This window comes from Protomyctophum parallelum (assembly GCF_964188405.1).
Source record: "Protomyctophum parallelum genome assembly, chromosome: 16".
NCBI classification, from domain to species: domain Eukaryota; kingdom Metazoa; phylum Chordata; class Actinopteri; order Myctophiformes; family Myctophidae; genus Protomyctophum; species Protomyctophum parallelum.
In genome coordinates this window covers 3,881,119-3,899,769 of record NC_139711.1, presented here as the reverse complement: position 1 = coordinate 3,899,769, position 18,651 = coordinate 3,881,119, and the positions used below count along the sequence as shown (strand labels likewise).

Genomic DNA, 18,651 nt, shown 5'->3' with positions numbered 1-18,651 from the left:
TGTCATCAGAGGCAGTGTGCTGTTGACCAACCTCTCTCTCTCTCTCTCTCTCTCTCTCTCTCTCTCTGTAGCCGTGTGGCTGTGATCAGAGGCAGTGTGCTGTTGACCAACCTCTCTCTCTCTCTCTCTCTCTCTCTGTAGCCGTGTGGCTGTCATCAGAGGCAGTGTGCTGTTGACCAACCTCTCTCTCTCTCTCTCTCTCTCTGTAGCCGTGTGGCTGTCATCAGAGGCAGTGTGCTGTTGACCAACCTCTCTCTCTCTCTCTCTCTCTCTCTGTAGCCGTGTGGCTGTCATCAGAGGCAGTGTGCTGTTGACCAACCTCTCTCTCTCTCTCTCTCTCTCTGTAGCCGTGTGGCTGTCATCAGAGGCAGTGTGCTGTTGACTAACCTCTCTCTCTCTCTCTCTCTCTCTGTAGCCGTGTGGCTGTCATCAGAGGCAGTGTGCTGTTGACTAACCTCTCTCTCTCTCTCTCTCTCTCTCTGTAGCCGTGTGGCTGTCATCAGAGGCAGTGTGCTGTTGACTAACCTCTCTCTCTCTCTCTCTCTCTCTGTAGCCGTGTGGCTGTCATCAGAGGCAGTGTGCTGTTGACCAACCTCTCTCTCTCTCTCTCTCTCTCTCTCTGTAGCCGCGTGGCTGTCATCAGAGGCAGTGTGCTGTTACAGGATGGCTCTCCTCTGGTGGGCGTCAACATCACCTTCCTCCAGCACCCGGAGTACGGTTACACCATCAGCAGGCAGGACGGCAGGTACTGTACAATGCCCGCACACGCACACGCGCACGCACACGTACACGTACACGTACACGTACACGTACACGTACACGTACACGTACACGTACACGCGCACGCACACGCACACGCTCATGCACACGTACACGCACACGCACACACACACTAGGGCATTCACTTCTAGTCACTTTTACTAGTTGACTATAGTTGCCTAGTTTACTAGTCGACTAGTTGTCTAACTACTAATATGTAAAAAATATATATATTTTTTACGTTTAAAAACTGTGTACATTGGTGACTATAACTATAATGTACCTGATTTTGAAGCCTACAAAAACGGAAAAAAAAGAAACTTTTATTTATTTATCTTTCTTATCAACTAGTCAACTAGTACCAACCTAGTTGACTAGTTGCTTAATGCCCTAACACACACACACACACACACACACACACACACACACGCACGCACGCACACACACACACACACACACACACACACACACACACACGCACACACACGCACCGGACTGCAAAACATCTTGGACGTGACGTCACTTCACCCATTGGCAAGTGATGGAAGAAGTAGCCTATATACTCGCGTGTTTTAGTTAAAGTATCAATTATGCAATGTAGAAATACCATGTTACTATAATGTCCTGTATTGCAAATGTACTTGAGTACAAAGTACAAAGGTATTGACTTAAAAATATACTTAAATTATACATATGAACATCCCAGTTCATATGTATAAAAAGATTATAAAACAACTTTGGAAAATAGCCCATTCTGACCGGGCACCCATTTTGGTGTCAGCATCATGTTATGCTTTAGCTATTTAAAAATAGCAGATCTACAAGCTCATATCGCGCCACCGAGTGGCGCGATATGAGCTTGTAGGTCTGCTATTTTTGAAAAATCGAAGAGCGACTGACATTTTTAGAATCTGATCTCAGGTCAGAATGGGTTCGTCAGACCAATGTGTGTCCGGCGGAAACCTCGTATGAATCTGATCTCAGGTCAGAATGGGATAGCAGATCTACAAGCTGTGTCTCATCACACTGTCAGCAGGACTGCCGATCGTTCCGGTGGCTTGGGACATTAGCTACAGACAAACGGGCGCACACACACACACACACACACACACACACACACACACACACACACACACACACACACACACACACACACACACACACACAGGTACTATACTTCCAGTGTCGTCGCTGTCTCACATCTCCTCCGTTCACGTCGTGTACAGCTTTGACCTGGTGACCTCTGGAGCCATGTCCATGACCCTCATGTTCCAGCGGCCGCCCTTCCTGCCGCAGACGCGGCCCATCTGGACGCCCAACAACGACTTCCTGGTGCTGGACCACGTGACCATGGCCCGGGAGGAGGCGGCGGCGCCCCGCTGCGACGTCCGGAGCGCCGTGAGCCCGTACCCGCTGGTGCTGCCCTCGCCCCTCCCCCGGTACACCGGAGCGTGTGGCGAGCGGGGGCCCGTCATACCGGAGCTACAGGTATATATGATACCACGCAACCAGGGTTGTTTTTTTGGCAGCTAAAATTTCTATTTTAGTTTTAGTCGTAGTCTCTTGAATAGTTTCCATTTAGTTTTAGACACATTTTAGTCACCTGGAATGTTCTAGTGTTTAGTCTAGTTTTAGTCGACTAAATGTCATATGATTTTAGTCGACTAAATCTACAGTTGATTTAGTCAAACTAAATGTATTTTTGGTGGGCTTTGATGTGAGCTTGTAGATTAGTCTATTTTCAGCATGCAACCAAGTGTAAAATGTCTTATACTGGATCTCTCGTCCACTAGTCCCTTCCTAACATTTTAGTCTTTAGTTTTTATTTGTTGACGAAATCGTCAGTGTATTTAGTCTTAGTTTTAGTCATCGTAGCGTAGTTTTCATGTAGTTTCCATTTAGTTTTCGTCAGTGGAAAAAGGTAGTCGACGGACATTTTTCGTCTTAGTTTTAGTCGACGAAAACAACACTGCGACACACGCTCTCGTATATCAGACACTATATGAAGGGAACAACGGGGAACAATTCCGGTTCCTGTGAGCCGCCCCGCGTCCGAAACGGTTGAGAAATGACAGAGTTACCGTGTGGGGGTCCCTCTACTGTACCCTCTACTGTACTGTACTGTACTGTCACTGTACTGTACTGGCACACCCGAAATCACCATTTAACCCATTCTGACCTGAGATCAGATTCATACGAGGTTTCCCACTGGACACACACTGGTCTGATGAACCCATTCTGACCTGAGATCAGTTTAAAAAAAATGTCAGTCGTTCTTCGATTTTTCTAAAATAGCAGACCTACAGCTCATGGCGCGCTATGAGCTTGTAGATCTGCTATTTTTCAATAGCTAAAGCATAACATGATGCTAACACCAAAATGGGGTCCCGGTCAGAATGGGATATACAGTTATTGTGTGTGTTAGGTTACGCACATGTGGTGAAAAACAGCCATGCTGTTTTCGTGCTAGCTACCCAAGCAGGCAGCCACCCACCCACACACATAGTCACATAGAATACTAAAGCGCTTTATTAATCTCGAACGCCGTCTGCGCATCCCGTACTAATACGTTTTATGGGGTTTTTTTATGATTACTGTACTTCATATTTATACGCGCCCGGACAACATAGAAAGTAACACCGATCGGCTCTACAAAGGTCCGGTATGTGATCCGGGAGTTAAAAGCCCCCCCCCCCCCCCTTCTGAAAAGAGGTCTGGTCTATGCGGGCATGCCGTATCCATTACGACGTACTGGAGGCGGCCTCGCCGGGCTGCACGGCATAGACCAACGCAGATGTCAGGGATCTAAAATGGAGGTACCCATACTCTAGTGTGTGAATACACTCGATTCCCCCTCCCCTCCTGTTTCTACATGGTTTCTCCCGAGGCAGCAATGTAGGGGGGGCCTCTTCGTCTCGGATCGCATTGCAGTTGCAGTTTCAGTTCCCCCCCCTCACTCACTCATCCACTGTGGCTGTGCCTCCAACGGCAACTGCCTTGCACCGCCGCTTCGTCCTCTCATTCTCGGAAAAAGATAGCCCTCTGCCCGACGTGCCCGTATATAAACCAAGAATAATCTGCAACGGTCGATCGCCATTTCATAACGTTTGCGAAACGAATGACGTATTCTCGAAGGACCGCCATAGGAGAAGCATTATAGGAGATAGATATGATCAACTGTCTTTTTTTCGCCGTCGCGTCTTCACCACCCATGTTTGGACAAAGAAGCATGTATACTAGGAGAGCCGTGGAGCCCCACTGCGCGTTGCGATCGCTTTGCATCTCTCTCATTCTCGGAAAAAAGATATAACGGCAGATATAACGCCTCCAACGGCAACTGCCTTGCACCTCGTCCTCTCATTCTCGAAAAAAGAGAGCCCTCTGCCCGTATATAAAGTAACCAAGAATAATCTGCAACGGTCGCCATTTCATAACGATACGCGAAACGAATGACGTATTATGAGAGAGATGATCAACTGGCCGCTTTATATGTCTTCACCACCCATGTTTGGGCAAAGAAGCCCGTATAGAAGAGATCACAGCCGGGCTTAGCGATTCTCTCGACCACCATCATCGCCATTAGCCATAGCATAGCGCCTTCACCAGCCAACACTATCCGTACTCCGTAGTGTGGTTGTAACCGACTTTTTATTCATTATAATTGCAGTGATAAGACCGCAATGAAGGCGTCTGGGACGTAATCGACCCGTTTGTAATGTATAACGAATACACATGGCTCATCCTAAACTGCGGAAGCCATAAAGTTGTCTGTCATTTTGTCGAAATCACAGCCGGGATTAGCGTCTCTCTCTCGAGTGGATGAAGCTCTTTTCCATCGCTTATCGCTCCTGTGGTTCTTTGCCCTAACATGTCCAGACATGTCCAGACATGTCAACCACTAACGCGTCTCACCGTTATACTATCATTCTGAAACGATCGGAAGGTAGCCTACACTGATCAAGACTTTTGTTGCCCCCCCTGTTACTGAGACAATGATCAGATATGTCTATAGTATGTACATGTCGCTATAGGCCTTATTTTGTGAATATTTAGTTGTCAGGTCCATACCTTGTCTAAAATACTCTTTTTCAGAGAGGATTTCAGAGAATGCATGGACCTGAAGAACTATTATTCACAAAATAAGGCCTATAGCGACATGTACATACTATATACCGTATGAAACAGAAGACTCTCTGCTTTCATAAGAAAAAAAACGAATACTGTAATAATAATAAAAATCACACCCCTGTGAAGTGAGCAGTGCAATGTTGTGAAGTGAGCAGTGCAAAATTGCACTGCTCACCTTACAGGGGTGTGATTTTTATTATTATTACAGTATTAGTTTTTTCTTATGAAAGCAGAGAGGCTTCTGTTTCATACGGTATATAGTATGTACATGTCGCTATAGGCCTTATTTTGTGAATATTAAGTTGTCAGGTCCATACCTTGTCTAAAATACTCTTTTTCAGAGAGGATTTCAGAGAATGCATGGACCTGAAGAACTATTATTCACAAAATAAGGCCTACAGCGACATGTACATACTATATACCGTATGAAACATAAGACTATCTGCTTTCATAAGAAAAATACTTCTACTAAAAATCACACCCCTGTGAAGTGAGCAGTGCAATGTTGCACAACATTGCACTGCTCACTTCACAGGGGTGTGATTTTTATTATTATTACAGTAGAAGTATTTTTCTTATGAAAGCAGAGAGTCTTCTGTTTCATACGGTATATAGTATGTACATGTCGCTATAGGCCTTATTTTGTGAATAATAGTTCTTCAGGTAAATGCATTCTCTGAAATCCTCTCTGGTGGGCGCAAGCTGCATTCAATAGCCAATTACTGACAAACTATACATGGGATCAACGTGTATTTGTTTTCCTCCTAAAAGTAGACATTCAGGGCTTTCATTCAGTGTGTAGTATGTATATGATATTATTTGTGTTCATTTTTATATCTGTCTGTCAATGTCTGTCAACTTCAACCTTCCATATCTCTGCTGTTTTTTCAAGCGAGCAGCGTGCAGCCAAAAGCAATATCTCCAGAATGGAAGATGGTAGAATCATATTTTTTTTTTTAAATTGAAGTGGACTAGTTTGGCTTTCTTTTGATTTATGCGGTGTGATTCTCGCTATAAGAGGCCCCTCGCTGTGGGCCCCGAAAAAGTTCAGAAGTCCCAATGTTAATCGCTTATAGCACCACCAATCCTGAGAAAATTGAAACCTGTAGCAATCAATGTGGGAAGTGGTTGTACCACAAAAAATAATAGCAGGTCAGTGCATGCTTAGTGGAGTGGCTCTCAAACGTCTTCATGTCAAGGACCCCCTTAACCCATTCTGACCTGAGATCAGATTCATACGAGGTTTCCGCCGGACACACACTGGTCTGATTAACCCATTCTGACCTGAGATCAGATTCTAAAAATGTCAGTCGTTCTTCGATTTTTCAAAAAATAGCAGACCTACAAGCTCGTATCGCGCCACTCGGTGGCGCGATATGAGCTTGTAGATCTGCTATTTTTCAATAGCTAAAGCATAACATGATGCCGACACCAAAATGGGTGCCCGGTCAGAATGGGTTATATTATGTATTTGGTCCACGGTCCCCCGTCTGAACATCCTTTGTGCCAGGGGAACTGCCATGGAAGATTTGTGCAGTTAAAACTTAAAAAAGAATGTTTCAGGGAGATTGAAAATATTAGAAAACCGCAGCTCTATATACAAGCTCTGAGCCTATATATAGCCTTGTGCTGACCTTGGGGCCTCTTATTGCATGGCCTCATTGGGCTTGTTTTCTTTAGACCTGTCCACTTGTTTTCTCGTGAAGAATCTGGCATACAAAGGTTTGATCCGTCCGACATGGACGACAGCTCGACACGACTTGGTCAGGCATACGTTTTGTATACGTCACATGCTGACGTCGCAGAGCACAGCCTCGTGCGCATAGCGCGTGCGTTTGACGAGCATAAGTCATATTGGGCGCGAACCCGTTTTGGTGTCGGCATCACGCTATGCTTTAGCTATTGAAAAACAGCAGATCTACAAGCTCGTATAGCGCGTCACCGAGTGGCGCGCTTGCGAGCTCGTAGGTCTGAAAAATCGAATAACGATTGACGTAGAAACATGGCTTTTTCAGAAAACTGTCAGGATGTAGAAGATATTTTTTAGAATCTGATCTCAGGTCAGAATGGGATAAGTCATGAGCGCCTCCTCCCAACACCATCGCCAATGCAAATTTGGACGCTGCTGAGTTGGCAGAAGTGCAGCGCTTCACACACTGCTCCAATGCGGAATAGTATAAAATCACCTGGAAGATGGCATTTTTATTTGGAAGAAATGCAGCGTCAGGGTTTTGTAATGTTATACGTTGTCGGAAATCCGCTTTGTTCAAGTTCATTTGAGTTCCAGAAAGAGTGACTTTAACCCATTCTGACCTGAGATCAGATTCTAAAAGTGTCTTCTACATCCTGACAGTTTTCTGAACAAGCCATGTTTCTATGTCAGTCGTTCTTCGATTTTTCAAAAAATAGCAGACCTACAAGCTCGTAGCGCGCCACTCGGTGGCGCGCTACGAGCTTGTAGATCTGCTATTTTTCAATAGCTAAAGCATAGCATAATGCTAACACCAAAAGGGGTTCCCGCCCAGAATGGATTAAGACCTGTTTCACCGGTGCAATGCACGACGATGGGGAATTACCTTTGAATTATCCATTTATCTTTTTAAATCGAGAGCAACTATCGAAGATCTAACCAGTATTTTGGACTTGCACGAGGTTCAGCGTAACTATACCACAACCCAAACCACTATACCAAAGTGTTATTTAGCTTAATAAGAGCAGAGCCATCAGTGCCAGGTTTAGCCGTATTCCATTTGTTGCAATAAATGGGTCAATTTATGACAAGAGTGTCCTGCACTTAATATATTGTCGGCGGGCGTGTTGCAGGTGGATCCAGTCGGGCCAATCAAATGACAGCTTTTCATTATACTTTAAGAGCAGTGTGCCGCTGGGCAATTTGCACAGAAGAGCCTCATAAGTTCTGCTCAGAGTGAACTCGTGACCCGGCGGTGCGTCAGGCTGCACAGAACACTCCATATAGCACCTCCGACAGAGCGCCACGGTGCACATGATGATGTCACATTAGCATGGGGGAGGATTAAGTATAACGGATAGTAGTTAATATGTCTGCAACTCTGCATGGCGCGCTGCTGGTCCTATGAGACGCATTTCTCATTGAGATGGCGAAGTCAGTGACATTTTAAATCCGGTTTACAGGTATGTGTGTAGGGGTCAAAGAATTACTCCTCTCCTCCCCCTCGTTTGGGGATAAAGTTTGCGCTTCTGTTCGGACTTCACTTCTCCGACCGACACAGTGCGGAATGTTCAGCCAGTGAATGTTCATGCTCACATGCGCGTCACTTTCGTGGCAAGAAAGATCTTAAAAATGTGAGAACTATACTGTATCCTATACTTTAGAAGGCATTTGCAGAATCGGCCTTATTAGGTTAACCCATTTTGGGCGGAACCCCTTTTGGTGTTGGCATTATGCTATGCTTTAGCTATTGAAAAATATCAGATCTACAAGCTCGAGCTTGTAGGTCTGCTATTTTTGAAAAATCGAAGAACCACTGACATAGAAACATAGCTTTTTCAGAAAACTGTCGGGATGTATAGAAGACATTTTTAGAATCAAACTGGGTCAAAACAGGAATGATGGTGTGAGTGTATTGCTTTGGGGCCTAGAGGAGGATGAAAGTGTCTAGACTCTATAGGACAGGTGAAGCGTTTGTCCACTAGCATGCTTTAGGGAATGTTGAACTTCAAACAGACTTTCCCCATCTTAGATGATCTAAGTGAGCGAGAAGGGTTATAGTGCTGTTGGGGGGGCAGCAGTATAACCCATTCTGACCGGGCACCCATTTTGGTGTTGGCATCATGTTATGCTTTAGCTATTTAAAAATAGCAGATCTACAAGCTCATATCGCGCCACCGAGTGGCGCGATACGAGCTTGTAGGTCTGCTATTTTTTTTTTTATCGAAGAACAACTGACATTTTTTTAATCTGATCTCAGGTCAGAATGGGTTCATCAGGACCAGTGTGTGTCCGGCGGAAACCTCGTATGAATCTGATCTCAGGTCAGAATGGGATAACCTGGAACTCACCTATGCTTTTTATAGGGCAGGATCCGCCGGGGGAAACTGTGCGCAGCTGCGCGGCATGAGACTAATTACTTAAAGCGACAGAGAGAGAGAGAGGAGTGTGTGCGTGTACATGTATGCGCGTGTCAATTTAACAAAGGTGCAGACCATCAGAAATCAGCAGAGAGTGAGCAACGTTTGCGCTACTACTCTACTTTTTATTTTCCTCCCTGGAAATAAAAACGTCTGTGTTTTTCCGAGGCTATTATAGGGCAGCAGTGGCTCAAGAGGTGGAGCGGCCGTCGTTTGGAATCCGAAAGGTTCCTATAGCTGTTCTATCCCACAGCGGTAGTTGCACTCAATGCTGCTAAAAAATGATCTGTTGCTGCGACACTTTTTAGTTTCTATTATCTATTATCTATTACCTTCTATTACTATCTATTATCTTAAGTACAACAAGGGTTTGTTGTGCGATAACAGCTGGAAATGACATGTTTGTGCATTAGTGCTGCTGGGGTTGTGCAATAACAAGAAGTCATGTGTGTTTTTGTTTTATCTTGTACAGTATGTTGTTTTGTGATATGATGCACTGATTGGTTGGCACTTTTAATTTCGTTGTACACGTTGCAATGACAAATAAAGATCTATCTATCTATCTATATCCCTGGCTCTGTCTGGCCGTTTTAAAGGACCACTTCATCACTTTTTTCAACCTATCGTCACATAATAGGTCCTCACTAATAATCGTGCACCGACGGTGGAATCCAAGCTAATAGAAACTGCAAGGCTTTCTATATTATAGTCCTGAAAAGTTGCAATGCGAAAATGGAAGCACAATTAAGGGAGTCTATACCAACAACGTGCCTCAAGCCTGGAACGGCTGGTTACAGGAACAAGGACACTTAACCCATTTTGATGTTAGTTATTATGTTACGCTTTAGCTATTGGAAAAATAGCAGATCTACAAGCTCATAGCGTGCCACTGAGTGGCGCGCTACGAGCTTGTAGGTCTACTGTTTTTGAAAGATCGAAGAACGACTGACATGGAAACATATGCTTTCAGAAAACTGTCAGGATGTCGAAGACGTTTTTAGAATCTGATCTCGGGTCAATATGGGTTAATGCAGAAAGCACGGACAAGCCTTTAGTCCTAGTATGCAAAACATATCCGGTCTTCATTCTCACAATAATACAAATCTAAACATTTTTGTAAAAAAAAAAAAAAATCTTGTTTAAAAATAATCTGCCTAACGATAATGTCACGCGTGGTGGACGGGTTTCATAACTGCCCACGGCCCTCCTATATGAGACACGGACTTGAGTAGAAAAGAATTGTGCCATTCTACCATGATTATCAGTGAGGACCTATTATAATGAAGATGGGTTGAGAAATGGTGAAGTGGTCCTTTAAAGTGTTCTCGAGCAGGATTCTGAACCCGATGCTCCCGATGGAGCGCTTTGTGCTGTGTGAATGTGTGGGTGATTGTAAAGGCCTTGGAGAAAGGCAATATATTATATACAGCCATTTTACTGAGAAAACCACCCACATCAACTCTGCCTATTATTCTGCGCGTGAAATAATTAATCCTGTATCTCCTGCCAATCATATAACTATACCGCGCTGCAAATAGTCCGTCGCACTTGCCGCAGCACTTTATAGCCTCCACGACCTCACAGGCCTATATGCAAAGGCTATATAAACTTATATAACTTAGATAGCATTTTATGTAGACATGGCACGCTGTAATGTATACTTTTATACTGTATAGCTTCACTGTACAGATAGTCTAGAGACAGATGTTGGGTTCTTATCGCTTGATTACTATTTCTATGTATTGGATATAAGACCTTTTTAGCAAAACACCTCAGAAGGCTATAGTGACAGGTGCATATAGGGCACTAGAGCATACATTAACACTAGCTAAAAGGGTATCTTTGAAAAGCAATGAAAAGGCCCCCGCACAATGTCAGACACTTGGCAAAATGTTGTTCTTTATTAGGTCGCCATTTCGCTCCATTAGACCTTCACCGGGACAGACAATGAAGGTCTTTAATCGACCGAAACGTCGACCTCATTAAGGAGCAACATTTTGGCAAGTGTCTGGACAGTGTGCGCGGCGGGACCTTTCTTTGTTTTTCAAAGATACCCTTTTGTGTATGTATTGGATATATTACCAGGTGTTGCTCTCGCTTACTGTAAGTCGCTCTACATTAACCCATTTTAGTCGAGGAACCCTTTTTGGTGTCGGCGTCATGCTTATGCTTTAGCTATTGAAAACAGCAGATCTACAAGCTCGTAGCGCGCCACCGAGTGGCGCGCTACGAGCTTGTAGGTCCGCTATTTTTTGAAAAATCGAAGAGCGACTGACATGGAAACGTGGCTTTTTTCAGAAAACTGTCATTTTCAAACAGACATTTTTTTTAATCTGATCTCGGGTCAGAATGGGTTAACCCATTCTGACAGAATGGGTTAACCCATTCTGACCGGGCACACATTTTGGTGTCAGCATCATGTTATGCTTTAGCTATTGAAAAATAGCAGATCTACAAGCTCATATCGCGCCACCGAGTGGCGCGATACGAGCTTGTAGATCTGCTATTTTTGAAAAAAATCGAAGAACGACTGACATTTTTAGAATCTGATCTCAGGTCAGAATGGGTTCATCAGACCAGTGTGTGTCCGGCGGAAACCTCGTATGAATCTGATCTCAGGTCAGAATGGGTTATAAGAGCGTCTGCTAAATGCCGTCTCTCTCTCTCTCTCCCCTTATAGGCGGTCCAGGAGGAGGTCCCCATCCCCGGGTCCTTCGTGAAGCTGAGCTACCTGAGCACGCGGGCCGCCGGCTACCTGTCGCTGCTGCGCGTCCTCCTGACGCCGCCGCCGTCGCCCTCCTTCCCCGTGGTGTCCCCGCCGCAGGGCGGCCTGGCCAAGATCCACGTGCGCGCCTCGGTCCAGGGCCGGCTCTACCAGCGCTGGTACCCGGCGGCGCCGGGCCTGGTGCACCGCGTGGTCTGGAACAAGACGGACGTCTACGGGCAGGAGGTCTGGGGCCTCACGCACGCCACAGGTATACTGCTTTGACCGGTGCTGGTTTTAGCAGCACATTTCTATTTTAGTTCTGACCTGAGATCAGATTCATACGAGGTTTCCGCCGGAGACACACTGGGTCTGATGAACCCATTCTGACCTGAGATCAGATTCTAAAAAATGTCAGTCGTTCTTCGATAAAAAAAAAAATAGCAGACCTACAAGCTCGTATCGCGCCACTCGGTGGCGCGATATGAGCTTGTAGATCTGCTATTTTTCAATAGCTAAAGCATAACATGATGCCGACACCAAAATGGGTGCCCGGTCAACCCATTCTGACCTGAGATCAGATTCATACGAGGTTTCCGCCGGACAAACACTGGGTCTGATGAACCCATTCTGACCTGAGATCAGATTCTAAAAAATGTCAGTCCTTCGATTTTTCAAAAATAGCAGACCTACAAGCTCGTATCGCGCCACTCGGTGGCGCGATATGAGCTTGTAGATCTGCTATTTTTCAATAGCTAAAGCATAACATGATGCCGACACCAAAATGGGTGCCCGGTCAGAATGGGTTAACCCATTCTGACCTGAGATCAGATTCACACGAGGTTTCCGCCGGACACACACTGGTCTGATGAACCCATTCTGACCTGAGATCAGATTCTAAAAAATGTCAGTCGTTCTTCGATTTTTCAAAAAATAGTAGACCTACAAGCTCGTATCGCGCCACTCGGTGGCGCGATATGAGCTTGTAGATCTGCTATTTTTCAATAGCTAAAGCACGACATGATGCCGACACCAAAATGGGTGCCCGGTCAGAATTCACAAAAGCATGTGAATACATCACATAAAAAGCATTTATCATGAAACATGCGTAAGCTAAGGAAGTAACAGTGGAATATCTATATAATGAAACTATACATACACTATACATATAAACTATACATATTTACTACTATGCTATACATATGTACTATGGCGTGCTATGACTATATACAATACAATTATAGTGCTGTCTATACATAACATGCTATAAGTCTGTGTCAAATGCTATCTAAGCCAACAGAAATGCTATCTAAGGGGGTAGGGTAAGTGCTATGGGCCATGATGGAGTCTGAAAAGGTGGGTTTTCAGGCTACGGCGGAAGATTGGGAGTGATGCTGCAGTTCTGACTGCAATGGGAAGTGCATTCCACAGTTTTGGAGCCAGAAGGGAGAAGAGTTTGGGACGTGTGGAGCGTTGTCCCGGCGTTTTTAGTGAGGGTACTTCCAGTTTCCCTGCGTTGGCTGATCTGAGTGCGCGGGAGGGTTTGTAGGGTTCAATCATACTTGCAAGATATGGGGGAGCCATGCCTTTGGTTGCTTTGAATGCCAGCATCAGAGTTTTGTATTCTGTGCGGGCAGCGACCGGGAGCCAGTGGAGGGAGCGGAGCAGGGGGGAGACATGTGAGAATTTTGGCTGGTTGAAGACCAAGCGAGCTGCTGCATTTTGGATCAGCTGGAGAGGCTTAAGTGCACATGCTGGTAGGCCAGTAAGGAGGGAGTTACAATAGTCGAGTTTTGACAAGACTGTTGCCTGGATTAGGAGCTGGGCTGATTCCTGGGTGAGGAACGGTCTAATTCGTCGTATGTTATAGAGTGTGAACATTAGTCATTAGTCTTTGGACTGAAACTTCATTTAGTTTCATTTAGTCTCCTGGAATGTCTTGGTGTTAGTCTAGTTTTAGTTGACTAAATGTCATAAGATTTTAGTCGACTAAATCTACAGTTGATTTAGTCGACTAAAATGTATTTTGGCGGGTCTTGATGCCGTCGTAATGAAGGGCAGTCCATACTCTCTCTCCGACCACCGAACTTTTCGTCGGAAAGATCAGACTTAATTTTTTTCTCCGAAGTAGAGTCCGGAGAGTCACAACATCTGGGAGTGCAGCTTTCAGAACAAAAAATCGGAGGAATGCGTTTCAGAAGTTGCGAGTGACGTCATGTTGTAGTTGTACCGGAGATTTCCGACGAAAAGTTCTGCCCTTGAGTCTTTTTACACTTGCTGAAAATAGCCGGTCTACAAGCCCACAATGTGCGCTTGTAGATCGGCTATTTTCAGCATGCAAACAAGTGTAAAATGACTTATACTGGATCTCTCGTCCACTAGTCCCTTCCTAACATCTTAGTCTAGTGTGTATTTGTCGACGAAATTGTCAGTATATTTAGTCTTAGTTTTAGTCGTCGTAGCGTAGTTTTCATTTAGTTTCCAGTTGTTTTTTGTCAGTAAAAAAAGGTAGTCGACGAAACATTTTTCGTCTTAGTTTTAGTCGACGAAAACGACACTGCTGGTGATGCGAGAGCAATAACAACTGGTCTGGGGTCTCACGCACGCCACAGGTACTGGTACCACGAGAGCAATAACAACTGGTCTGGGGTCTCTCGCGCGCGCCACAGGTACTGGTACCACGAGAGCAATAACAACTGAAGTGAATAACAATGACGATGATGAACGGGAACCCACGAGCCATTTTATTATTCACAAAGGATAGGTTTGTGCAAAAGAGCCACCGTATATACAAATACAAGGAACAGCTGCAGTCGAGTGTCACAATAATGAAATTCTATTTATAGGAATTCATAGACGTGCCCTGGATAAATAAAAAGGGACACACTTTTTGTCGAAAGTCAGCAATTGTGAACTGAATGGCAGTCACTCGGCATGGAATCCTGGATCCTCGACGGGGAGAAAGGGGTGTACAAAACCATTCCGGGCATGTTTAAATCTTTGAACTGAATGTAAAATGAGTGAGTTGATGAGAGAGTGCTGTTTGAAATGTCAGTGAAAGGCGGTGGACGGTGGTGTGAATGTGAGTCACGAATGAAATACATGCACGGCTGCGACTTAAAATCCTGTTACCCCAAAACTGACTTCACCCAGGGTGGTGACTGGACTCCTGTCATTCCCTACTGCTTTGGTCCTGTGTCTCGGTCTCACTTTTAAAATATGTTTTGTTTACTGGATTGAATTAATACTTGTATTAGTCAAAAATGCACAACCGCATGGATATACAGTAACACACTTGGGCTAAAATGATAACACAAAAAAAATGCCCTGCGGGACTTGTTCCCATACTGTGGTCCATTTGTATTGAATTCATCACCAGCTGGAGTATAGAATAATAGAATAATCACACAGTGTTTTAAGAATTATGTAATGCTTTAGCTATTGAAAAATAGCAGATCTACAAGCTCGTAGCGCGGCACCGAGTGTTGTGAAGCTATAGAGTGTATTTATTTAAAGACCTTATAAGCGACCCGGACAAAGCCAACTCTTGTCGTGACAAAATCATGACAACAAACACAACATTTTGGACCAAACAAAATAATTACAAAGATGAAAAAACTGCCGTTTTCTTCTTCTTTCTAATTATTTGTTCAGCCCGAAAAAAATGTGTTTGTTGTCATGATTTGGTCACGACGAGAGTTGGCTTTGTCCAAGGCGTATAAACGTCTTTAAATAAATGCTTTCTGAAAAGTCTATGAGGAAAATTAACGGGGATTTATTTTCCGGGTCTCTCGAGGAGGGGGGGGGGGACTGCGGCGCTCTATAGTAGAGTGAAGGGTTTTGTAAACCACAGTATAGCATTCATTGTTTGGTCCAGGGAAAAAATTCTCTCTCTCTCTCTCTCTCTCTCTCTCTCTCTCTCTCTCTCTCTCTCTCTCTCTCTCTGAATGGGCACAACTGCTACTTGTAAAAAAGGTAGCGTCAATTTGTTCTTCATGGATAACCAATAATATTTAATGAAGATGGTCGCTTTCCCCATTCAAACGCATTTAGCCGCTCCGTCTGTTGAACCAGAAAGCCCTGAATGGTTTATTTACATGCCACGGGCAGTTGGGCAAGCATTAGTGTCAACCCCTGTTATCCCATTCTGACCTGAGATCAGATTCATACGAGGTTTTCACTGGACACACACTGGTCTGATTAACCCATTCTGACCTGAGATCAGATTCTAAAAATGTCAGTCGTTCTTCGATTTTTCAAAAATAGCAGACCTACAAGCTCGTATCGCGCCACTCGGTGGCGCGATATGAGCTTGTAGATCTGCTATTTTTCAATAGCTAAAGCATAACATGATGCCAACACCAAAATGGGTGCCCGGTCAGAATGGGTTAAACATAACATATTCTGTACACACTACTTATTTGTTAGTGGCATGGTTATAGTGGTTTTTTTTTTAATGCATGCCAGTCAATCACGTGATGGAAAATTGCAGCGTCGCAGAATATGTCCCGCTTGTTATTGCTTGAATTCAGACAGGACAGACCGGAGGTTATATGGCAGAGGGTTGTTGCCATGTTGGACAGAGGAGGTTATATTATGGCAGAGGGTTGTTGCCATGTTGGACAGAGGAGGTTATATATGGCAGAGGGTTGTTGCCATGTTGGACAGAGGAGGTTATTATATGGCAGAGGGTTGTTGCCATGTTGGACAGAGGAGGTTATATGGCAGAGGGTTGTTGCCATGTTGGACAGAGGAGGTTATATATGGCAGAGGGTTGCCATTCAGAGGGTTGCCATTCAGAGGGTTGCCATGCAGGACGGTCCAAGCAGGACCGTTTTTTTTATTAGTATTATTACACATGCCCTTCCCCGGCTCCGTCGACCTCACCTCCCATCCTCTCCTCTGCGCCTCGCTCAGACTCTTCCCCCCCCCCCCCCTACCTCCTCACCACCCATCCTCTCTCTCTCTCTCTGCTGCTGTCTCTTCTCTTCTGTCGCATGTCGTCTCCTCCGCTCCCCCTCTGATCTCCCCCCTGTTACCTCTACGCATGTCTTTCCACTGACCTCCCTTGTTCTTTCCTCTCCACCCATGTCCTCCTCTGATCTGCCCCTCTGTGTGGAGCTCCACACGCACACACACACACACACACACACACACACACACACACACACACACACACATACAAGCACGCGACACACAAAGCAGAGAGAGAGAGAGAGAGAGAGAGAGAAAGAAAGCTCACGCTCTGTTTGCTCGGCGCGAGCTCATCGCCCCCCAGGCTTCTGCAGTGGGGGAATGAAAGCTTTCACCTGTGAGATATATATATATGAGCGTGCGTCCATGTACTGTCGAGTGCATAATGTGTTTGTTTTGTCTGTGCACGCGTGCTTGTGTGTGTGTGTGTGTGTGTGTGTGCGTGCGCTCGTGCATGAGTTACTGTACGTGCCCCTGCCCGTGCTTTTGTAATATAGCCATAGCAATATTCTCCGTGTGCAGCAGTTTTCGAAACACTTGACGCGTTCCCTTCCGAGGGTTCTTTGTCCGCGGCGTGGTGGTGGTGGTGGCGCCCCGGAAAAAAGTCTCGTCGTAAAAAAAAAGAAAAGAGAAGAACTCAGTTTTCATGGAATTGAGTGAGAGAGAGAGAGAGAGAGAGAGAGAGAGAGAGAGAGAGAGAGAGTGAGTCTGTGATTTCCCTTTTGGCGCCACGGTATATTTCTGTCTTGTTTCAATGCATTTCCAATCGGATGGTTTCGGGGTCGCGGGGGAGGAAGTTTGCCCAAGTGGGGCACAGTGTCAGCTGAAGTTTCTGACGGAACCGTACACACGCGCGGCCCCGCGGAGAGTTCGTTAACCCATTCTGACCTGAGATCAGATTCATACGAGGTTTCCGCCGGACACACACTGGTCCTGATGAACCCATTCTGACCTGAGATCAGATTCTAAAAAATGTCAGTCGTTCTTCGATTTAAAAAAAATAGCAGACCTACAAGCTCGTATCGCGCCACTCGGTGGCGCGATATGAGCTTGTAGATCTGCTATTTTTCAATAGCTAAAGCACGACATGATGCCGACACCAAAATGGGTGCCCGGTCAGAATGGGTTAACTCAGTTTGCTGGCGTGATTGCGAGGAGTTAATTACTTTTCTCAAATAATGTTATTCTCTGATATTGTGTTTCTGCCCCAATTATGTTCGGTAATCTGAACTTCAAAGTGTTACGCAAATCACTCAGACGCGAATGAACATTTCAACGGTGGGAAAAACTAATCTAAAACGCTCAAAACAATTACCAAGCATTTCAATAAACACATCACGCGCTGTCAGGCAGAATACCTTCTATCCTCCCTATACGTATCAAAAGTTCAAAACATAATGCCTTTTTTTTTTTTTTTACACAAGTAGCAAAACTAGATGAAAATACAACTGGCGATATTGCATTGTAAGCAGTATAGGATGGATCCACAATTATGCAAAACACAAATAAGGGGCTCTCTGGGATGGGTTGCATATAAGAAAAACAATAAAACAGTATAATATGTGGGAGTGCTTCTGAAGAACTTCTGAAAGGCTCCGATGCGAGATTATAGCTCCGGGACACAGAGACAGTCAGTCAGACAGACAGACAGACAGACAATACACCTAATAAACGTGCTATAGACGCCTTAACAGACGACGTTACACTGATAAGCAACAGCATGCGCGCGCATACCGGCAGCAGAAGAACCCTTCCTCTCATAAGATGCAATGGAAAAGTTCTAACTGCACTCACGTGTAAAAAAAAGAATGCCCCATTAAACTTTCAGATGCTGTTTTTCTCCCAGTGTGGAGGAAGAAGAATGAATGAGTAGGATTTTTATTGTTTTCTCTCGCTCTTGAAATATATAATCCATTGGTTTCTGTCGTGTGTGAACAATAATAGCAATTCAAAGCAGTCGTCCTCAAAACCACACC

At 44.9% G+C, this 18,651-nt stretch overlaps 1 protein-coding gene across 1 annotated transcript in view; it reads left to right on the top strand.

The window, feature by feature from the left end:
- tenm1 (teneurin transmembrane protein 1) overlaps positions 1-18,651 on the top strand; it is a gene marked incomplete at both ends in the record, with an annotated part of 340,279 nt that overhangs the window by 172,572 nt on the left and 149,056 nt on the right. The window contains 3 exon segments of the mRNA XM_083785749.1: positions 626-745; positions 1,986-2,247; positions 11,678-11,972. Of these exon segments, the coding sequence (XP_083641875.1) occupies positions 626-745; positions 1,986-2,247; positions 11,678-11,972 (677 nt within the window).